This window comes from Carcharodon carcharias, chromosome 3, assembly GCF_017639515.1.
Source record: "Carcharodon carcharias isolate sCarCar2 chromosome 3, sCarCar2.pri, whole genome shotgun sequence".
Lineage (NCBI taxonomy): Eukaryota > Metazoa > Chordata > Chondrichthyes > Lamniformes > Lamnidae > Carcharodon > Carcharodon carcharias.
In genome coordinates this window covers 171,067,911-171,084,291 of record NC_054469.1, presented here as the reverse complement: position 1 = coordinate 171,084,291, position 16,381 = coordinate 171,067,911, and the positions used below count along the sequence as shown (strand labels likewise).

The window sequence follows — 16,381 nt, the reverse complement described above, 5'->3', positions numbered from 1 at the left end:
GTTTCTCCTCATATTGTGATTGCTTAAATCTGGGCCCTCTCATTCTCGAGCTTTCCACCAGCGGGAACAGTTTTTCTCTATCTCTCTGTCTAGACCTTCATGATTTTGAATACCTCTATCAAATCTCCTCTCAACCTACTTAACTCCAAGGAAAACAGTCCCACCTTCTCCAATTTTTACACAACTGAAATTCCTCATCCCTGGAACCATTCTAGTGAATCTTTTCTGCACCCTCTGTAATGCCTTCTCATCTTTCCTAAAGTGTGGTGCCCAGAACTGAATACAAAACTTCAATTGAGGCCGAACAAAGGGGACAAGAGTTCAAGTCCCACCATGGAAGCTGGTAGAATCTGAATTCAATTAATTAATCTGGAATATAAAGATAATCTCAATAATGGTGACCACGAAATGGCCATCAGTTGTTCACTTCACTAATGTCCTTTAGGGAAGGTATTATTCCATCCTTACCTGGCCTACATATGACCCTAGACTGACAGCAATGTGGTTGACTCTTAACTGCCCTCTGAAACGGCATGGCAAGCCACTCAGTTCAAATGCTGACCTTGCCAGTGACACCTACACTCCATGAAAGAATAAAGAAAGAAAATCTTGACCTGTTCTGCCACCTTTAATGACCTATATACACCATGTTCCTCTGCTCCTGCACCCCTTTAGAATTATAGCCTTTATTTTATTTTGTCTCTGTGTTCTTTCTATTAAAATGAATCAATTCACATTTCTCTGCATTAAATTTCATCTGCCACTTGTCTGCCCATTCTAACAATCTATGTCAGGTTTATACTATCCTTTTCACAATACTTCCATGTTTCATATCATCCACAAATTTTGAAATTGTGCCCTGTATACCAAGATCTAGGTTGTATATATATATAATACATATATATATATATCAGGAAAAGCAAGGGTCCCAACACCAATCTCAGGGGAACTCCAGCGGAAACTTTCTTCCAGTCTGAAAAACATCCATTAACCACTACTCTCTGTTTCCTGTCATTCAATGAACTTTGTATCCATGTTGCTACTGCCCTTTTATTCCATGAGCTATAACTTTGTTTACAAGTCTGTTGTGCAGCACTGTATCAAATGCCTTTTGGAAGTCCATGTAAACCACATCAACAGCAGTACCAACTTCAAAAAATTCCAGCAACTTAGTTAAACACCATCTTCCCTTAACAAATCCATGCTGGCTTTCCTTAATTAACCCACATTTCCTCAAGTGCCTATTAATAATTTGGGACAGAAATTGTTTCTAGAAGCTTTCCCACCACCCAGGTTAAACTGACTGGCCTATTACTGGATTTATCTTCACACCCTTTTCTGAACAAGGGTGTAACATTTGTAAATTTCGAGTCCTCTAGCACCATCCAAGTCTAAGGAAGACTGGAAAATTATGGCAGTGCCTCTGCAATTACCATTTTCACTTCCCTCAGTATCCTTGGATGCATCTCATCCGGTCCTGGTGTCTTATCAAACTTAGGTGCAGACAGCCTATCCAATACCTTCGCTTTATCAATTTTAAATTCTTCAAGTGCCTGAGTTACCTCCTCTTTCACCATGACATGGGCAATATTTTCTTCCTTGGTAAAGGCAGATGCAAAGTATTCATTTAGTACCTCCTGTTTCCAGACATAAATCCCCTTTATGGTCCCTAATCGGCCCTAGTCCTCTTTTTACTGCCCTTTTATTCTTTACATGCGTATAAAAGACTTTGGAATTCCTTTCATGTTACCCACACCCCTGAGTCTCTTTTCATACTCTCTTTTAGCTTCCCTCAACTGCTTTTTCAATTCCTCTCTGAACCTTCTATATTCAGCCTGGTTTGTGGCTGTATAATCTACCTGATATCTTTCATAAGCGCACTTTTTCTTCAACTTAAACTCTAACTCTTTCTTAATTCAGGGAGCTCGGGATTTGTTTCCCCTACCTTATCCCTTCATGTTAACTGTGCCCAAACTATTCTTCTTTAAGGGTAGATCATTGTTCAGTTTTTTTCTGCCATTCATTAATTCCAATTTGTTGTCTGCCCAGAGACATTCTTACCCCACTGAAGTTAGCTTTCCCCCAGTTAATTATTCGTACTATGGATTGTTCTTTGTCCTTTCCCAAAGCCATCCTAAACCTTATGATGCAATATTCACTGTCCTCTAGATATTTTCCAACTGACACTTGCTCTACTTGACCCACCTCATTTCCAAGAACTAGATTTAGCAGTCCTCCTTCTCTCATTGAACAGGAAACAAAGAAAATTTTCCTGATCACACTCTAGAAACTCTTAACCCTCTGCCCTTTGCACTGCTACTATCCCAGTTTATATTCAGGTAATTAAAATTCCCCATTATAACAACCCTCTAATTTTTGCACCTATGTGTAATTTCCTTGAAAAGTTGTTTCTCGCCATCTTTCCCATTAGTTGGTGGCCTAAAGACTACACCATGCAATGTAATTGCACTTTACTCATTCCTTAGCTCTAGCCAAGTAGGTTCTGTCCTTGACCCCTGACACAACGTTGCTCTCCAGCACTGAAAACGTTCTCTGTAATCCGTAGTGCCAGCCCTCCCCAATTTCTATCGTTCCTGAACGTCTTGCATCCAAGAATATTTAATACTCAGTCCTGCAAGTCTGTGAGCCAGGTCTTTTTTATAGCCACAACATTGTATTTCCAGATGGCAATCCATGTCTATAACTCACCAATCTTATTTACTACACCCCATGCATTCACATATATGCACAGTGTTCCTGATTTAAACTTTATTACTTTCTCCCTTACTCTGAGCCGACCTAATAACATATTATTTCCTATGCTAGTGCTATCTTTCTCTCCCAGCATTCTATGCATCTTGGTATTCCACTCCAATATTACCTGCTAGTTCCCACATCCCTGCCAAGTTAGTTTAAACCCTCCACAACTGCACTAGCAAATCATCCTGCAAGGAACTCAATCCTGGCTCTGCTTAGGGGTGCAACACATCCAACGTGTACAGATCCTATCTCACCCAGAATTGATTTGAATGTCCCGGGAATCTAAATCCCTCCCATTCACACCATCTTTCCAGCCATGCATTCATCTGCTTTATCCTCCTATTTCTATACTCCCATGCATGTGCTACTGGGAATAACCTGAAGATTACTACTTTTGAGGTCCTGCTTGCTAATTTTCTGCTTAGCTCCCTAAATTATGACTGCAGGATCACATCCCTTTTTCCGCCTTTGCCCATTGCACCAATATGGGCCACAATTCTGGCTGTTCACCCTCCCACCTCAGGGTGCTCTGTGGCACCAGGGAGGCAACTCAGCATTCTGGATTCAGGAGTTCCTCAGGTTAGTGTCCTCGGCCCAACCATCTTCAGCTGCTTCATCAGTGACCTAGCTGCTTCATCAATGACCTACCTTCCTTCAATCATAAGGTCAGAAGTGGGAAGCTCGCTGATGATTGTGCAATGTTCAACACCATTCATGACTCCATAGGTACTGACAAGTATCAAGTAACATTTGTGTAACATTGGCAGCACACCACCACCTTCTCAAGGGCAATTAGGGTGGGCAATAAATGCAGGCCTAGCCAGTGATGCCCACATCCCATGAATGAAGAAAATTCAAATGTGTCTACAGAAACGCCTGTCCATTCCCCTAACTATTCAATCACCTATCAAAATTGTTCTTCCAGACTTATTTGTGACCCCTGTCCTGCTGAGCCATGGACATGGCTCTGGCTGCACTCCCGATATGAATCAAGACTCTCATCAATGATCTCTCATCAATCATCCTGACTTGGAAATATATCGCCGTTCCTTCACTGTCGCTGGTCAAAATCCTGGAACTCCCTTCCCAAAAGCACTACGGACGTATATACACCACATGGACTATAGCAGTTCAAGAAGGCAGCTCACCACCACTTTCTCAAGGGCAACTAGGGATGGGCAACAAATGCTGGCCCAGCCAGTGAGACCCACATCCCGTAAATGAATGGAAAAACAAAAATTCAAAACTGAATACTGGTTGGAGAGTGGGATGCACTCAGGGGAATCCTGCACAAATGGTTATCCAGAACACTGGAAGCATCCTGGAGTTCCCACTCAGCACAGGATGTGCGCTATAGAGGTCACAGCAGCACTGGCATTACTATTAGATTATAAACTTTGCTACTACTAGACAATTCTCAGGTAAGGAGGTAAGAAACTTCCATTGCAGTTGTAGAAATTAAAGTCAATTCCTACTTAATTAGATACTGACTCACCTTGTAACATGATCAACATCCAGAAGTCAATTTTGATGTAAAATTCCTATTTCCACTCATCAGCACTCTTTGGCCTTGCCACTCTCCTGCTGCCATCCCAGCTTTGACTCCCTCTTAAATAAATTTAAGTCTTTCTTGGCATCCCCTAAGAGCACATTGGGGCATTTGTTGTTGCCTCCTTAACTCCTTACAATCAGCAACCCAAGCTGCTCCATCTTATTTCCTCACAGATATTTCCGCCAACTTTTCCACTGGGGAAAAGTGGGGGAATAACTGGGGGTTATTCTAATCTACCTCCTTCCCATCCCACTCACCACTCTAAATGTTGTCTGTGTGCACTCTGCCAACAGATCAGCCATCAATGCCCTTCTTCACATCTCCCACCAGAATGTCTCAGTCACTTCTGAACAAGGCCCAGGCCATCCATGGGCTTGTTACGGATAATTGCTTCAACATCATGGCTTTATTAGAAACTGGTTGAGGGGTGATGATATCTTTCCCTGAAATGAGACCCTCATGCATGCCTGTACCCTACCACCATTTGCCTGCCCTAACAGCCATGGCTCTAATCAGCAAATCAGAGCTTGATCTGTCCCCCCTGCTCTTCTGGCACTTTCTTGTCCTTTGAACATCTCACCTCTTCAAAGCCTTAAATTGCATTTTCCTTCCAAATTCGTGTCCATCTTTCTGAAAACTCCATGTTTAAATCCCCTCAATCAGATTTCCAGTGTTGCCGTAGTACCGAATGACATTTAATTTGACTAGGACGGTGACAACTTACCCCTCCTCATCCTTCTCAATCTATCTGCAGGGCTTGACACAATTGAAAACAGTGCCCTCTGCCCACATCTATCCTTCTTTGTCCATTTGGATGGGACTGTCCTTGCCTGGCTCCATTTTCATTTATCCAGTCATAGCCAGAGAACCGCCTGAAATGGCTTTTCTTACTCCTGTGGCATGACCTCTGCAGTCCCTAAGGATCGATCCTTGGCTCCATCCTATTTCTCATCTAAATGCTGTTCCCCAGCAACATCACTCAAAATCACAAAGTTTCACATGTTTGCTGATGACACACAACTTTACCTTGCCACTGAAACACTCCACTGTCTAAACTGCTAAATTGTCAGACTGTTTATCTGACATCTAGTATTGAATGAGCAGAGATTTTGTCCAATTAAATATTGAGAAAATTGAAGAAACTATCTTTGGTTCCCTGACACAAGCTCCAATTCCCTTCACTGGCAACTGAGGCTACCCACTTTGCCCACAACCTTTGTACCTTATTTGACCTCAGAATGAGCTCCTGACAACAAATCTCTATGACATCACCTGATTCTGCCCTGCCTCAGCTCATTTGATGCCAAAACCCTCATCCGAGCCATTGTTATCTCTGGACTTGACTAGTTCAAAGCAGTCCCATCTTTCACTTTTCATAAACTTAACCTCACACAAAACTCTGTTGTTGGTATCCTAAATTGCACAGAAGTCCTATCCACCTATCACCCAGTGTTCACTGACCTTCACTGGCTTCCAGTTGAGCAATGCTTTGATTTTAAAACTCCCCTCGTCTTCAAATTCCTCCATGGCCTCGCCCCTCTGAATCTTGTAACCTCCTCCAGCCTTACAATCCTTTAAGAAATCGGTGCTCCTCCAATTCTGGCCTCCTTCGCATGCCTGAATTTAACTGGTCCACCACTGGCAGATATGCCTTCAGCTGTCGAAGCCCAAACTCTGGATTCCCTCCCTGAATCCTCAATGAAAATGCTCTTTAAAACCTACCTCAATGGCCAAGCTTTTGGTCATCAGCCTATATCTCCTTATATGGTTTGGTGCTAAGTTTTGTTTGGTAATGCTCTTGTGAAGCTCCTTGCGATGTCTGACTATGTTAAAGAGGTGCTTTACAAATGCTAGTGGTTGTAAAAATAATGGAGAAGTTAAATAATGAGGCTATTTTCAACTTACATAAATACTTAAACAGAAACTGATGAAACTGAATGATTAATCAGAAACTGAAAAAGAATGATTAGTTCCATCTGAAACCTTTCATCAGAGTTCAAATTCACCACTCTGGTGAATAATCACACTGAAAATGCTTTCTGATCAGCCACATCCTTAAATGCACAAGATTTAATTTCCATCCTCATTTTGAAGCATCGGCATTCCAGCTTCCACTCATTGAACTTACAAGCAGTTTGTGTTTGTAGATATATTTACTCCTCCCATTGGAATCTTTGATTTCTTTGCTGAAGACAAGTGACATTTCAAACAGGAAGAGGTGTCGTTCTCGGCCTTTGCGGATCAAAGACTTAGGATCCCACACTTGAAAGGATTCTTGAAGGATCAGCTCTCCCTGGGATTCCAGATTCTCATCAAAGCCTAATGACGACAACAACAACTTTCATATTTTTTCTTTAGGATGCAAGCATAAGTCATTTCCTTCACATTCTGATTTTGCTGAAAAAGGCCTTTGTGTAAATATTCAGATCAAATAAAAAGGTATTATGTTCTGTATGAACATGCCTTCTAAACACAATGAACAGGTTACACAGCATGGTTATTCTGACATTTGCTTCTAAATGACAAGTAAGTCTGACTTTCTGTGGAACAATATAGTTCAAGGAGAATTTTGCAATTTTTTTCAGGTTTTTATGTCCTTTACATGTCCAATAACTTCAAGCTAAAAGTCTAGTTAAATAAGGCAACTTTCAAGAATTTCACACACAATTCAATTTTTACTTTGCAATATTAACCAAATATAGCCATCTGAACATAGTGATAAATATATTACAATTTTTGACCTACTTCACAATAATTCTGAACCTCAGTGCTCAGGTGTATATAAAAAGGCGCACCTTCTAGCATGCTGAGATGCATGGCATCGTTGGCTCGCTTTGGCACACTTAGCATCACCTCCAGGCCATCTTTAATTTCTCCCTTTCCTTCTTCACAGCATGTTAACAGTTCCTACAAGTTAAAAATGCAAAGCAGAACTCAGCTTTATTGCTATTTAGAAATTTTCGTGAAGGCACAAATTCCAAAAGACCTAGTTCCACTGAATTGATATTTTTCCTGATTTATTGAAAGGGTTGGCAACAATACAAATACACAAAAGCAGATATGGCTAAACAGGGTATTTAATTCTGGAGTCCATTCTAATAAAGCACAGCTATCCATTTGTAGATGGAATATGCAGACCCACTACTCATATAAACCATCAGACATGTTATATTTTAAGTTCTGCAAAACAACTGGTTAGTCCTGTCTTATCACTTTAACTTACTTTTAAAAGCAGCTGATACTTAGTTATTCGCTGGACAGGTTTGATAAGATAGGAAGAGATCGAGTTGGCCAGTCCATGCCGATGCTGTATTTCCTGTTTTTTTTAAATAAATGTAATTTTAGATTGCAATAATCAGTTAAATATAGACTATAAATATAGAAAAATATAGTAATTCACAGTGAAAGACAATTTCTTAGGTGCCAACAACTCTCATCATCTCCAAATATTGATAGCTGCAAATCTATATTGAAAAAGCCTGCATTGCTGTTGACACATTTTCTAGATACATTGGGGCTTAAATTAAACTTTGCTGCTCCCGGGTGTAAAATTGGCACAATGATAAACAATTTAGCAGAGCAGAGGTCTTTGTATGAGCTTTTCAGGCAGTGACAAATTGGCATGGGATCATTTTTTTCAGGCAGTCCTTTCCAATCTGGATTGTCATTGCTTCTCAAACACAGCAATCATGCCCAATTTTGGCACTCTCCAATTTCTACCCCGATATTTTTTGATGATTTCTGGTAGGTTTAGCACTAATGTGTTTTTCTTTTTTTTCTTAAACATGGCAGACCAAGTTATTCTTAGAGGGGTGATAGGGAAATTGTGGGTATAGATGATACTGAAACCCATGGATCAAAGTTTATCTATCAGTTTCAAGGTGTGTGAACCTCTCCTTCCTCACCTCATGGTACTGAGTTCCCAATCCAAATGAAGCCACTTTGAGAAAAGTGACAACTAAAGGCAAGTTTTTCCCCACATGACAATAAAAAAAGGGACAGTTTTTAACCTGTAAGCAGCATTATTAAACCCAAGAAGAGGTTGCCCACCTGTCTGGAACATAGCAACAGAAGTAGGTTTTCAGTCTGTTTCCTTCCTCCATGCAAAGAGATGACAATTGATCTGCATCTTAACTCCATCTACCCACCCAGGTTCCATAACCCTTAATACCGTTGCCTAATACAAATCTCTCTCAGTTTTGAAATTTTGCTGAAAGGAAGTTTAAATATTATTGCTAAGAATGACCATCCTAAGCAAAGGGAATAGGAAATGGTAAAAAGCACCAAGTCAATGAATAGTACTGACATCGAAGTATGCTCCTGCATGCTCCAGTATGAGCTGTGTGGAGTCTGGCTTGTTCCTACAGTATGTTACGTACATCTGGAATTTGTCAGCCTGTTTAGGAGAAAACAAAAACAACAAAGTCACAAACCACATTCTCATTGCTTCATTAGTCAAACTCTGAAGGAATGGTAACATCTGGAGCATCTGTTTATGGGAGAAAAATAAAACTTAAAAATTATTTGTTAATAACTGTCTTGAGACAGTAACGTGCAGAGACAAGCCTAGCATTCTGAGTTAAAAAGTAATAATTTTTAAATATGACTTAATGGTGAGATAAAAATAGAGAGACTGGCAGTTATGATGTACACCTTCATACTGGTCACTTTTTGCGTAGGAAATTAAGGAGCTTCCCTTTGTTTGCATAGTAACACAAAAAGGAGAATTTCAAATTTTTCAAAAACACCTTGTGCACTGTACCCCTGCCTTGCATTTTTGACAAGTTTGTTTTGCAGAGGATAATTAAGCAGTATATATAAGAATATCCAATGTTGCCAAATAACCTGCACCTTCCCCTTCTAGACCCACATAAACATCATAGCAGAAGATAGCAGATGCCAGCCTTAGTTCAGGGGTAACACTCTTGACTCTGATCCAGGTGGTTGAGGGTTCAAGTCCCACTTGAGCAGCATCAGCGCATAATCTAGATTGACATTCCACTGAGGGATTGCTGCACTGATGGAGGTGCCGCCCTCTTGGGTGATTTGTTAATGGCCTTGTTTGCCCATGCAGGTGGTTGCAAAAGTTTCCATGGCACTATTTTGAAGAACAGCTGGGAGTTCTCACTGACACCTAGGCTAATATTTATCTCTCAGCCATCATTATTAAAAAAGATTATCCTGTCATTAATACTTTGTCACTTTGGCTGTGAAATGCTCTGGTGCATCCTGAGAATGTGGAACACACCACCTAATTACAAGTTATTTTATTTTATATGCTGTGGTCTACGGTAATATAAATCCACCCAGCATAACATTCAACGCAATCTTACCAGTCCCAAAAGTCATGTTTTTGCATACACTCAGAATAAGACTCAACCTTGCTTTTCAGCCACTCCTTTCTATACTCGCATTAGTAGTCAGCTTCAATTTTTCACCCCACAAATAGATATTTTACCTACTGGTACCTTATCACTTGGCTGGAAAGGATTAATCAGGCAATGAAGGGCAAGAGTTAAGACAAGCCCATATAGAGGAAACCCCACGTGGCGAACGACAAGGATGGGGACCACACACACACAGGCACTTCACTTTTATACTCAGCGTATGAGTTGACATGTTTGCGGAGGGACGTTTCAATGCTCCAAAAGTTAACTCATACACTGACATCTACAGTACATCACCAAACTAAACATTCATGATGGGATGTAATAAATTTTTATGGAATGGTCTGTGTGCATGTTGAGGGAGAATGGGAAGAAATGAGAATTTTCCAAAATTGCTTTGTTTAAAAAAAAATTAATGGCACATTGGAGTGAACAATGTTGGCTAGGATATGCAGTGGTAAACGCTCCCTAATACCTTAGCATGGCTTAATGTATTGTTGGTGTGATCCTGAAACAACAATTATTATTCATATAATGGCTTTAACATAGTAAAATATCACAAGGCACTTCATAGGAGTAATTGCCAAGCAAAATTGGACACTGAGCTACAGGAAAAAACATCAGGATAGTGAACAAAACATTGTCAAAGAGAAATGTTTTAAAAATCAACATAAATAGGTAGAGAGGTTGTGAAGTTTAGGAATGGAATTCTAGAGCTTAAGGCTGAGGCAGATGCAGGCACAGCTACCAATGGTGCAGAGAAGAAAATCAGGAATGTGGGAGAGGCCAGAATTGGAAAAGCACAGAGATATGAGGATTGGAGGGCTGGAGATAGTCACACTGAAATGGAAGGGCAAGGTCACAGAAGGAGTGAAAACAAGGATGAGAACTTTACAATCAGGACTTTGTTGGGTGAGAATAAATGGGTAACGGGTGATCGGGACTTGTTGAGTGCTAGGATATAGGCAGCAGGATCCAAGGTGGGAGGCCAGCCAAGGGAGCACTGGAATTCTATTAAATTCTAGAGGTAACAAAAGGTATGGTAAAGATTTTCAGCAACAGCTGAGCTGAGTTGGAGGGGAGTCGGGTGATGTTTTGGAGGTGGAAGTAAGCAGTCTAAATGATGGAGAGCATATGGGGATGAAAGCTCAGCTCAGGGTCAAATAGAACATAAAAGTACAATAATTAGGCACAAGAACAGGCCAAAAGCCTTCTGAACATGCTCGGTCTTCAATAAGATCATAGCTGATCTTGAATCTCAACTCCATTTTCCCACCTGATTACTTGTTCATTTAGAGTCCAAAAATTCATCAACTCCAGTCTTGAATATATTCAAGAACTAAACATCCACAATCCTCCAGGGTAAAGAATTCCAAAGGTTCACAACTCTAAGTGAAGAAATTTCCCCACAGCCACATGTTTATTTACCAGGGTTTGTGCATTTACACACATGCACTTGTGATTTGTTTTCTAAAGAAGTTGAAAACATTCAGATAGTTCAGATTTTTTTTTAAATTAGGCGATCATGAGTTCTGAAGACCAACACATAGCAGGTCTAAACATTTAGAATATACATGTGAACTCCCATCAACTTGTGAATCTGATTATCCAAGCTGGAAACAGTAAATAAGCCAGTGTAACAAGTGAAAAATCAAGAAGATTTTTCTTGATACGCAGATCTTAAGAAATGTGATGATCTTTTATCTATAAATTATAATTCACTTTTATTATATTTTTCAATATGCCAAGTAGAAATATATTCAACTGCATAAAATTTTTGATGATGTAAGAATACAGTATACACTATGTAATCACTGCCTTTATTCAGGTGACATCTGGAAAATAAGCAATTTCTGATCTTCTAGAAGGACGAGTTAATGGAAAAGACTTTGCAGGGTGGCCAGATAAACTGACAAGCTGATTGTGAGGTATGACAGCTAAGCATAACCCTGTCTTCATCTGATGCCCTTATGTGCACATCAGAAATCATTGTCTAGTGTTAGCAGGAGGAACCCTGGCTAAATTTTCCCTTCCTTAGACCACAGGGAGGCGGCCATTTCTTTCACCCTTACTATTGACCAAAGAACAGCTAACTAATGAGAGTGGACCACTATGGAAAGCTCAGTTACATCTGCTTTAACCAATTTATCATTCAGGGCATTCCACAAAGTATTTTAACTTATTCAGATAATTTTGGATGCCAGGGTGTGTTTATTGATAATTGTTGGTAAGCCAATTTTCCACTGCAACATAGAATCTGAATCATGGTTTGATGAAAATTCAATGATTTTTAATATATTGACATTCAGATTTTGAATTTAACTAGTGGGCCATAATATGTTTGCACTACAAAAATAGTTTAAAATAATAGCTTAATATAGTTTGCATAGTTTAAAGTAATACGCCGCACAAAACTGTTGCCATAATTCTTATAATTCTCTGGTGCAAAAAATCTCCTGAAAGCGACAAATGACTTACCCAGGTGACAAAACAATGCCCCACATCTTCCGGCAGCTGTTCATACTTCTCCAGCTCTTTCAGAAATAAACTGCAAAGATATTTTGAGGTATGCAAAATCAAACAATTGATAAAATATAGTTTCAATGTTGACTTGCAACCAGGATGGTCTGCATTGAGATAAATATGATGAGGATATCTTGTCAGTAATTTTACAGATGGCGTGCAAAGGAGTTGGATAATGTGATAAAGATTTCAAATTAAAATCCTCAATTTATAATGCGCAGCTTAAACTACTTGCATGCCAAACAGCATAGGCTGGGCTAAGCGATTCTACAACCAATGACCAGATCTAAGCTCCGCAGTTTTGCCAAGTCCAGTCATGAATGGTGGTGGACAATAAACAGCTCACTGGAGGAGGGTGCTCCACAAATCCCCATCCTCAATGATGAGGTAGCCAAGAAAAAGAAAAGGTTGAAACATTTGCAACAATCTTCAGCCAGAAGTGCCAATTTCTGGAGGTTCCCAGAATCACAGATGCCAATCTTCAGCCAATTCGATTCACTCTACGTGATATCAAGAAACGACTGGAGGCACTGGATACTGCAAAGGCTATGGGCCCTGACTATATTATGGCAATAGTACTGAAGGCTTGTGGTCCAGGCCTTGCCGCGCCCCTAGCCAAGCTGTTCCAGTACAGCTAGAACACTAGCATCTACCTGACAATGTGAAAATTTGCACAGGTACGTCCTGCACACAAAAAGCAGGACAAATCAACCCGGCCAATTACCGCCCCATCAGTCTACTCTCGATCATCAGTAAAGTGATGGTAGTGGTCATTAACAGTGCTATCAAGTGGCACTTGCTCAGCAATAACCTGCTCACTGATGCTCTGTTTGGGTTCTGCCAGGGCCACTCAGCTCTTGACCTTATTGCAGCCTTGGTTCAAACATGGACAAAAGAGCTGAACTCCTGAGGTGAGGTGAGGTGAGGGTGACTGCCCTTGGCACAAGTCAGCATTTGACCGAGAGTGGCATCAAGCAGCCATAGCTAACTGGAGTCAATAGGAATCAGGAGGAAAACTCTCCGCTGGTTGGAGTCATACCTAGCACAAAGGAAGATGGTTGCAGTTGTTGGAGGGTAATTATCTCAATTCCAGGACATCATTGCAGCAGTTCCTTAGATAGTGTCCTAGGCCCAGCCACCTTTAGCAGCTTCATCAATGACCTTCCTTCTATCATAAGGTCAGAAGTGGGGATGTTTGCTGATGTTGCACAATGTTCAGCACCATTCACGACTCCACAGATACTGAAGCAGTCCATGTCCAAATGCAGCAAGACTTGGACAATATCCAGGCTTGGGCTGACAAGAGGCAAGTAACATTGCCTTGCACTTGTGTGCCACTAATGACCATCTCCAACAAGAGAGAATCTAACCATTGCTCCACGATTTTCAATGGCATTAACATCATTGAATCCCCCACTATCAACATCCTGGGGGGTGTTAACATTGATGAGAAACTGAACTGGACTAGCCATATAAATACCATGACTATAAGAGCAGTTCAGATGCAAGTAACTTACATCCTGACTCGCTAAAACCTGTCCACAATCTATGAGGCACAAGTCAGCCATATGATGGAATACTCTTCACTTGCCTGCATGAGTGCAGCTTCAATTCGCATGGTTGATTCGCACCCCATCTACAAACATTCACTCCTTCCACCACTGATCCACAGTGGCAGCAGTGTGTAACATCTGCAAGATACTCACCAAAGGTCCTTAGACAGCACCTTCCAAACCCATGACCATTACTATCTAGAAGGACAATGGCAGCAGACATATGGGGACACCATCACCTGGAAGTTCCCCTCTAAGCCACTCAACACCCTGACTTGAAAATATATCACCATTCCTTCACAGCCGTTGCCTCACAATTCTGGAACTCCCTCCCTAACAGCACTGTGCGTATACCTACACCACATGGACTGCAGTGGCTCAAGAAGGCAGCCCACCGTCATCTTCTCAAGGGCCATTAGGGATGGGCAATAAATGCTGGCCTAGCCACTGATGACTACATCTCATGAATAGATAAAAAAAGTATAGCATGAATGTTACTTACCACATGTCAGATCAAGCCTAGATATTTTCCAGGTCTTACTGCATTTGGAGATGGACTACTTCAGTAGCTGAATAATCCTGAATGGTGCTGAACATTGTGTAATCATCCGTGAACATCCCCACTTCTGACCTTATGATGGAAGGAAGGTCATTGGTGAAGCAGCTGAAGATGGTTGGGACTAGGAAGTATCATGAGGAACACCTGCAGTGATATCCTGGTATTGAGACAACTGACCTCCAACAACCACAAACATCTTCCTTTGTGCTAGGTATCATTCCAACCATTGGAGAGTTTTCTCCCTGGTTCCCATTGATTCTAGTTTTGCTAGGGCTCCATGATGCCACACTTGGTCAAATACTGCTTTGATGTCAAAGGCAGTCACTCTCACTTCACCTCTGGAGTTCAACTTTTTTGTCCATGTTTGAGCCAATGCTGTAATAAGGTCAGGAGCTGAGTGACCCCCATGGAAGCCAAACTGAGCGTCAGTGAGATGATTATTGCTAAACAAGTGCCACTTGTTAGTGCTGTTAATGATTCTTTCAATCACGTTACTGATCATCGAGAATAGGCTGATAGGGCTGTGATTGGCCAGGTTGGACTTGTTTTGCTTTTCAATTTTCTGCTGTTCAATTTACCACATTGCCAGGTAGATGCCCGTGTTATTGTTGTACTGGAACAGCTTGGCTATCCCTTCAACTCTGTCGTTAGTTACTTCTCCTATTACTGCTCGGTGTTAATTTCTTCCCTGTGCTTGATACACTAAAGAAAACCTGTTGCTTATAATTTGAAAATGTGCATTTTGCACCCGCATTACGTAATAGGTAGTTTTTCAATTAAGCTTTAGTTCAGGGCAATATTGAGGGTGTTTGCAATCACGGATGGAAAGTTCCTTCTCATTCATTATTTTTAATTAATCCAATGTCAGACGATGGATAAATACTTGGATTACAATCTAACTAAGCCTTCAATTTTCTGGGTGTTAAAAAGCTATTGGGCTGTATTTTCCCAGTCCTGTGGAGACAAGGTTAGAGATGAGGGTCTGAGTAAATAGGGAGGAGCCACATCAGGACTGTTCCCCACACATGCCCATAACTTGGGAACTTGCCAGAGGCAGGCTGCGAAAAGGGTCGGCTGTCTGCTCCACAGAGAAAGGTTGCCAATTATGGTAGTTAAAACCTCCATTAGAGGCAATTCTGTGCCATCGTCAGAACTTTCTCATTGGTGGAGCAGCCCTCTCACTGCATGCGGAGACTGCCAGCTCATTGGAGGTGGCAAGGCTACAGTGTTGAAAGGCAGCAATTGGAGCCATGTCTGATCTCAGGGAGGCCCTACTGGCTTCAGGAACCTTTAATCTTTATCTTCTCTGGAGGCTAGCGAAAGAACCTCCATGTTGAGGCTCCTATGCTGGAGGTACCAGCCTTATGATTGGGCCTGCAACCTTGGAACCTTGTCCGCTTTCATTAATAGGATGTTGGACGTGGAAGCAGCCAATTAGGAAGCTGTCTCCTGGAAGATTATGCTGCTGGTCTCCTTGCCAGCAGATGTGGGCTTGGGGCTCTTATATGGTCCTGATGGGATCCAATGGCCCTGCGATAACATTCGACTGATTACTTCTACGAGAAGAGAAACACATCCCTCAATTAACTGAGTTTGACAAAAACGAGGTCCATATCAAATTTGGTGATAATAATCCGTTCGTACCCTTGTGTGTTAATAGGACTACAAGATCATGTTCAAGTGCAGAATGTTTTCAAGCAAATCAATTGGCATAATGTTCTAAATAATTCTAAAAATCTTCTGTGTTGCCAAGTGTGTTCGCAGATTTGGAAATTAGCCCACCTGACCTTGAGCAACTTTTCGCAGTATGATTGCAATCAGGTAATTCAGTAGAGTAAGGCATTTACATGACCTTGCACCATTCTATGTGGCATGCAGGCCTATTCCAATACAATACCCTTTGACAAAGCATTTTGAAGTTTTTGAAGTGAGGATTCAGCATTCTTGGACAGACAATGCAAAAACATAAATCTCTTCTGATTTTCACCCCCAAAACAAGAAACATTTTGCAAAACAGATTGCTCCTGGATAATGCTACAATTTGTTC

General features: G+C 41.1%; 1 protein-coding gene across 9 annotated transcripts in view; it reads right to left on the bottom strand.

The window, feature by feature from the left end:
* Positions 1 to 16,381, bottom strand: part of LOC121275778 (triple functional domain protein-like) — a 650,960-nt gene that overhangs the window by 242,813 nt on the left and 391,766 nt on the right. For all 9 annotated transcript variants that reach the window (XR_005942563.1, XM_041183384.1, XM_041183386.1 and 6 more), the window contains 5 exons: positions 12,178 to 12,247; positions 8,619 to 8,708; positions 7,536 to 7,628; positions 7,108 to 7,219; positions 6,441 to 6,631 (listed from right to left, as the gene is read on the bottom strand). Coding sequence is in view for 8 of the 9 variants with exons in the window: in XM_041183384.1 (XP_041039318.1) it covers positions 6,441 to 6,631; positions 7,108 to 7,219; positions 7,536 to 7,628; positions 8,619 to 8,708; positions 12,178 to 12,247 (556 nt within the window). In the remaining variant the exon portion in view is untranslated. The remainder of the gene's footprint in view (positions 1 to 6,440; positions 6,632 to 7,107; positions 7,220 to 7,535; positions 7,629 to 8,618; positions 8,709 to 12,177; positions 12,248 to 16,381) is intronic.